This window comes from Salvelinus sp. IW2-2015, unplaced genomic scaffold, assembly GCF_002910315.2.
Source record: "Salvelinus sp. IW2-2015 unplaced genomic scaffold, ASM291031v2 Un_scaffold6903, whole genome shotgun sequence".
Lineage (NCBI taxonomy): Eukaryota > Metazoa > Chordata > Actinopteri > Salmoniformes > Salmonidae > Salvelinus > Salvelinus sp. IW2-2015.
The window spans coordinates 1-7,007 of record NW_019948164.1 but is presented as its reverse complement, the minus strand read 5'-3'; the positions used below and the strand labels follow the sequence as shown (position 1 = coordinate 7,007).

The window sequence follows — 7,007 nt, the reverse complement described above, 5'->3', positions numbered from 1 at the left end:
TAGAGAGGGGGTAGAGAGCCACACATGGTTCTGGTCTACTACATAAGGAATAGGGTGCCATTTCAGATGTGTCCTCATGCTAGGAGGAAAAGTACGTGGACACCTGCTCAGCAAACATCTCATTCCAAAATCACGGGCATAAATATGTTGTTGAGGCCCCCCCCTTTGCTGCTATAACAGCCTCCCCTCTTCTGGGAAGGCTTTCCACTAGATGTTGGAACATTGTTGCGGGGACTTGCTTCCATTCAGCCACAAGAGCATTAGTGATGTCGGGCGATTAGGCCTGGCTCAATTCATCCCAAATGTGTTTAATGGGGTTGAGGTCAGGGCTCTGTGCAGGCCAGTCAAGTTCTTCCACACCGATCTCGACAAACCATTTCTGTATGGACCTCGATTTGTGCATGGGGGCATTGTCATGCTGAAACAGGAAAGGGCCTTCCCCAAACTTGCCACAAAGTTGGAAGAACAGAATCATCTAGAATATCATTGTGTGTTGTAGCGTTAAGATTTCCCTTCACTGGAACTAAGGGGCCTGAACCATGAAAAACAGCCCCAGACCATTATTCCTCCTCCACCAAACTTTACAGTTGGCACTATGCATTGGGGCAGGTAGCTTTCTCCTGGCATCCGCCAAACCCAGATTCGCCCGTCGGACTGCCAGATGGTGAAGCGTGCTTCATCACTACAGAGAACGCGTTTCCACTGCTCCAGAGTCCAATGGCGGTGAGTTTTACACCACTCCAGCCGACGCTTGGCATTGCACATGGTGATCATAAGCTTGTGTGCGGCTGCTCGGCCATGGAAACCCATTTCATGAAGCTCCAGACTAACAGTTATTGTGCTGACGTTGCTTCCAGAGGCAGTTTGAAACTCAGTAGTGAGTGTTGTAACCGAGGACAGATGATTATTATGCGCTTCAGCACTCGGCGGTCCCGGTTATGTGAGCTTGTGTGGTCTACCACTTCGCGGCTGAGCCGTTGTTGCTCCTATAATATTTCCACTTCACAATAACAGCACTTACAGTTGACCGGGGGCAGCTCTAGCAGGGCAGAAATTTGACAAACTGACTTGTTGGAAAGGTGGCATCCTATGGACGGTGCCACGTAAAAAAAATAAAAATAATAAGTCACTGAGCTTTTCAGTAAGGCCATTCTACTGCAAATGTTTGTCTATGGAGATTGCATGGCTGTGTATTCGATTCTATACACCCGTCAGCTACGGTCGGGGCAGAAATAGTCAAATCCCCTCATTTGAAGAGGTGTCCACATACTTTTGTATATATAGTGTAATTCACAAGGAAACAACAGGATACTTAACATATATAAATGTCTGAGTCACAGAATTCCTCGTCCAGACTTTCAATTCGCTGAGGGAATTCTCTACTCAAACTGATGCAAGCAGAACAAGAACAGAGCAGAACTCACCACTGAAGGATGTTGAGAACATTCTAGAGTCCAGAGCGGAGTTCATGACATCCTCAAACAACAGATCGTTGCCAGGCCTGTTGTTCGAAAAGCCCCTCTGCACCTTATCCACTACCTTGTCCATGGAGGACATGGCCTTGTCCACCGCTGCCTCCTGACCACGTGGTACTTCAAACTCTGACAGGTAGTAGGCTATCACACTGCCTTCACTGGAATACACACACATAAACCAACATTAGTCAAGGGTTTCATCTAATATCTACAGTAGAATAAGTTAGAATGTCCAACACCTCGCTTCATGACACTTTTAGCTACAATGACTGCAACCAAATGCTTCCTGTAGTTGATGATCAGCCCCTCACATTGCTGTGGATGAATATTGGCCCACTCTTCCATGGAGAACTGCTTTAACTCCGCGGCAGTATGGTCCCACGAGGTAAACACCGGTGGTATGGTCCCACGAGGTAAACACCGGCGGTATGGTCCCACAAGGTAAACACCGGCGGTATGGTCCCACAAGGTAAACACCGGCGGTATGGTCCCACGAGGTAAACACCGGCGGTATGGTCCCACCTCGCCGAGGTAAACACGCGGGGGTATGGTCCACGAGTAAACACCGGTATGGTTGCCACTAAGGTAAAGCAGCCCGAGGCGGTATGGTCCACAAGGTAAACACCGGCGGTATGGTCCCACAAGGTAAACACGGGCGGTATGGTCCCACAAGGTAAACACCGGCGGTATGGTCCCACAAGGTAAACACCGGCGTGATGGTCCCACAAGGTAAACACCGGCGTGTAGGTCCCACGAGGTAAACACGGCGGTATGGTCCACAAGGTAAACACCGGCGGTATGTCCCACTAGGTAAACACCGGCGGTATGGTCCCACACAAGTAACACCGCGGTATGGTCCCACAAGGTAAACACCGGCGGTATGGTTCCACAAGGTAAACCACGGCGGTATGGTCCCACAAGGTAAACACCGGCGGTATGGTCCCACTAAGGTAAACACCGGCGGTATGGTCCCACGAGGTAAACACCGGCGGTATGGTCCCACAAGGTAACACCGGCGGTATGGTCCCACTAAGGTAAACACCGGCGGTATGGTCCCACAAGGTAAACACCGCGGTAGGGTCCCACAAGGTAAACACCGGCGGTATGGTTCCACAAGGTACACCGGGCGTATGGTCCCACAAGGTAAACACCGGCCAGTATGGTCCCACAAGGTAAACACCGTGGTATGGTCCCACGAAGGTAAACACCGGCGGTATGGTCCCACGAAGGTAAACACCGCCAGTATGGTCCACGAGGTAAACACCGGCGGTATGGTCCCACGAGGTAAACACGGCGGTTGGTCCCACAGGTAAACAACAGAACAATGCTGTAACTTGAAAGGAGAACATCCAAGTGTATACATCTCTGCTCTGTTAGGGATTCAAATAGATAAACTAACATGGGATCAAAACAGGACGCATGTTGGAAAGATCATGTAGATATCACACTCATTCAGTTACTGTACCTGAAGCTTGTACGGTGAGCCAACATAGTACTTGGACAGCTGGGGCATCTTGGTAGAGTGTTCTCAGCTGACAAAATGAACAAAAACACAGAATTAATTATCATATTTTCTTTAATTAGAATGAAATTCATTATTTTCTTTAATTTAGAAGGATTGGGTGTGAATCTTGCTGCACAATTTATTCCTCATCACACAGTCGTAGCTACAGGAAAGGTGTTAGCTACAGGGAACGGTTGTTAGCTACAGGCTAGGGGGATGTGTTAGCTACAGGGCTAGGGGGAAAGGGTTAGCTAGCAGGGAAAGGTGTTAGCTACAGGGCTAGGGGGAAAGTGTGTCTCACATACACAAAAGGCAGGTGCCGTTAGATACAACACACACTCACTATAGCCGCGCAAACGCGCTCTCTACGCTACAGGAAACAACTAGCACACTAGCCTACAGGAAGGCTGATGTAGCTACAGTGAACACTCCATCACAGGAAAGGTCAAGTTATACGAACAACGCTACGTACTAACAGGGGAGGTAATTAAGCTAAGGGTTAGCTCAGCGAAAAAGTAAAAAGACAGAAAGGTGCGTTAGCTTTCAGGGGAAAGGTAGCGTTAGCTCCAGGAAACGTAGCCACACACAGATGAGCACACGATCATGCTAGAGACCACATCCCTCGCTTAGCTCACACGCCCACACCCCGGAATGCGCTTAGCTAGCAGGGGAAAGAGAGCGTTAGATCACCAGGGAAAGGTATGCGTAGCTACAGGGCAAGGGTGCTGTTATGCAGTTACAGGGAAAGGTGCGTTTAGCTATCAGGCGGGAGGAAAGGGAGCGTTTGCTATTCAGGCGGGGGCGGGGAAGGAAAGCGTAGCTACAGGGCTTGGAGAGAAAGGTTCGCGTAGCACACCGCTTCCGCGAGGACAAAGCGTCGCGCTTTGCTAGCTAGGAAAAGGAAGGTTGCGTTAGCTCACACACAGGGAAGCACGACACAACGGTGTGTTACGCTACCAGGCTGGGGCGAAAGGTGTGTTAGCTACAGGGCTGGGGGTCGAAGGTGTGTACGCTATCAGAGGAAAGGTGGCGTTAGCTACACAGGAAGAACCCGGACTTACTACACGCGCACACACGGCACGATCTAGATCACGGAATAGCATGAGCAATACGGACTACTTAGGGAAAGGTGGCGTAGCCTACACGGGAAGGTGCGTAGCTACCGGGCGGGGAGAGAAGGGAGCGTTGGAGGCTATTGGCAGGTGCGGGGGGTGGAAGGGAGCGTGTAGCTACCGGCTTCGGGGAAACGTGCGTTACGCTACAGAGGGCTTGAGGAGAATGGTGGCGCTAACACAGGGAAGGAAAGGTGGTTAACGCGTACAGGGGCGGGGTGAGGGAAACATGGGACATGTGTTAAGAGCTTACAGGGGCCGGGGGAGGGAAGGTGTGGTTATGCCTACAGGCGGCTGGGGGGGCTGAACGGTGTGTTAGCTACAGGGCTGGGGGAAAGTGCATGTGTTAGCCTACAGGCTGGAAAGGGGTGTTAGCTACAGGGAACAGTGCGTTAGCTACAAGGCGAGAAGGGCGTAATAAGCTAGCTAGGGAAATGGTAGCGGTAAAGCTACAGGGATAAGGTGCGTTAGCTATGCAGGGAAGGGGGTTACTACAGGACGGTGCAGTTACTAGGGCGGGGGGAAAGGAGCGATAGTCACAGGGCGGGGGGAAAGGGCGTTAGGCTACAGCAGGCGGGGGGACGGATAGGTGCGTTAGCTAAGGGCTAGGGGAAAGAGTGCGTTAAGTACAGGAGGGTGGAAAGGTGCGTTAGCTACATCGGTTAGGGAAGTAAAGGTGCGTTAGCTCAGGGCTGGGGGTGGTGTCAAGGCGTGAGGGTGCGTTAGTCCTACAGGCTGGGGGGAAAGGAGTGTTATGCTACAGGTGGGGGCGAAAAGGTGTGTTACTACAGGGCTGGGGGGAAAAGGTGTGTTAGTACTAGGGCGGGGGGGAAGGATGATGTATTAGCTACAGGGAAAGGTGCGTCTAAGCTAGCTAGGGAAAGGTGGTGTCTAGTTTACAGGGGCGGAGGGGGGCGCAAAGGTGGTGTAGGCTACGGGCGGGCGGGAAAGAGTGCTGTATAGCTACATGGGCGGGGGGAAAGTGAGTGTGTTAGCTAAGTAGACGGCTGGGGGAACAAGGTGTGTTCAGCTGCTACAGGGCCGTGGGGGAAAGGTGTGTGTAGCTAAGGCGGGGGGGGAAGGAGGTGTTAGCGTACATGGGGAAATGTCGTTAGCTACAGGGAAAGGTGTGTTTGAGTTACAGGTGCGCGGTGGGGAAAGGTGTTTAGAAAGTTACAGGGCGGGGGGGGGGAAGGTGTGTATAGCTACAGGGCGGGGGGGGGAAAAGTGTGTTCTACCAGTGGGCGGGGGGAAGGTGTGTTAGCTACAGGCAGGGGGAAAGGCTGTTGTAGCTTACAGGGCGGCGGGGAAAGGTGTGGTTACTGCTATCAGGGCTTGTGGGGAAAGGAGTGTTAGCTACAGGGCTGGGGGAAGGAGTGTTGTATAGGGCTGGTGTGTTTATAGGTGCTGGGGGGAAGGAAGTTGTTAGCTACAGGTTGGGGAAAGTAGTGCTTAGCTAATGCAAGTAGTGAGCTGTGGGGGAAAGGAGCGTTAGCTTACAGGGTGCGCTGACAGTGGCGTGGGATGGGGAAAGGAGTGGTTCGCTGACAGTGGGCTTGCGGGGGACAAGTGGTGGTTGCTACAGGGCTGGGGCAAAGGTGTGTTACGCTACAGGGCTGGCATGGAACGGCTGATGTTTAGCTACAAGGGAAAGGAGTGCGTAGCTAGAGGGCTGGGGGAAAGGAGTGTTAGCTACAGGGTGGGGGGGAACAGGATGTGGGTTAGCTTCAGGGCTGCGGGGGAAAGGAGTGTTTACATGGTGGGCAAGGGCTGTCGCAGGAAAGTGTGTGGAGACTAAGGGTGGTTTAGTGGCCGTAAAGGGTTTTAGTTACAGGAATGAGCTATCTAAGACGGGCTGGGGGGAAAAGGAGTGTTAGCTACAGGGCTGGGGGGAAAGGTGTGTTACTAAGGCCGTTACGTGGCTAGTGGACAACGAGTGATAAGCTACGGAAGGTGTTAGCATACAGGGCTGCGGGGGAAAGGTGATGTTTAAGCTACCAAGGGCTGGGGGCTAAAGGAATCGTCTAGCCACAGGGCTGGGGAGGTAATGGAGTGATAATAGCTACAGGGCTGCGGGGAAGGATGTTAGCTACACGGGCTGGGGGAAGGATGTTTGCTATTACAGGGACTGGTTGGGAAGCAGAGGTTCGCTACAGGGCTGGGGGGAAAGGAGTGTTACTTACGGGCTGGGGGGGAAAGGATGTATAGCTAACGGGCTGGTGGGACAAGGTGTGTTAGCTAGCAGGGCTTGCGGGGAAAGGAGTGGTTTAGCTCAGGGGCCTGCGGGAAAGGGTGTTATGCTACACGGGCTGGGGAAAAGGAGTTTGCTACAGGGCTGCGGGGGAAAGGAGTGTTAGCTACAGGGCTTAGGGGAGAGAGGACTGTTTAGCTAGCAGGCTGGGGGGGAAAGTTGCGTTACTAAGGGCTGGGGGGAAGGAGTGTTACGCTACAAGGGCTGGGGGAAAGGTTGTGTTAGCTACAGGGCTGGGGGAAAGGAGTGTAAGCTACGGGCTTGGGGGGAAAGGTGTGTAAGCTAAGGCTGGGGGAAAGGTGTGTTAGCTACAGGGCGGGGGGGGAAGGAGTGTTAGTACAGGGAAAGGTGCGTTAGCTTCAGGGAAGGTGTGTTAGTTACAGGGCGGTGGGGGGGGGAAAGGTGTGTTAGCTACCAGGGCGGGGGGAAAGGGTGTGGTTACGTCTACAGGCGGGGGGGAAAGGTGTGTATAGTACGGGCTGGGGGAAAGGTGTGTTAGCTACAGGGCTGGGGGAAAGGTGTGTTGCGCTACAGGGCTGGGCGAAAGGTGTTTTAGCCTACAGGGCGGGGGGGACAGGTGCTTAGCTTACAGGTGAATGTGCGTTAGCTACAGGGAAAGGTGTGTTTAGTTACTAAGGGCGGGGACAGGGTGTTAGCTACAGGGT

At 52.7% G+C, this 7,007-nt stretch overlaps 1 protein-coding gene across 1 annotated transcript in view; it reads right to left on the bottom strand.

Annotated features, from left to right (window-relative positions):
• Window positions 1-2,988, bottom strand: part of LOC112079097 (suppressor of tumorigenicity 14 protein-like) — an 8,423-nt gene extending 5,435 nt beyond the window's left edge. The window contains exons 1-2 of the mRNA XM_070442230.1: window positions 2,936-2,988; window positions 1,445-1,633 (exon numbers count right to left, since the gene is read on the bottom strand). Of these exons, the coding sequence (XP_070298331.1) occupies window positions 1,445-1,633; window positions 2,936-2,988 (242 nt within the window). The remainder of the gene's footprint in view (window positions 1-1,444; window positions 1,634-2,935) is intronic.
• Between the last annotated feature and the right edge of the window lie 4,019 nt (window positions 2,989-7,007).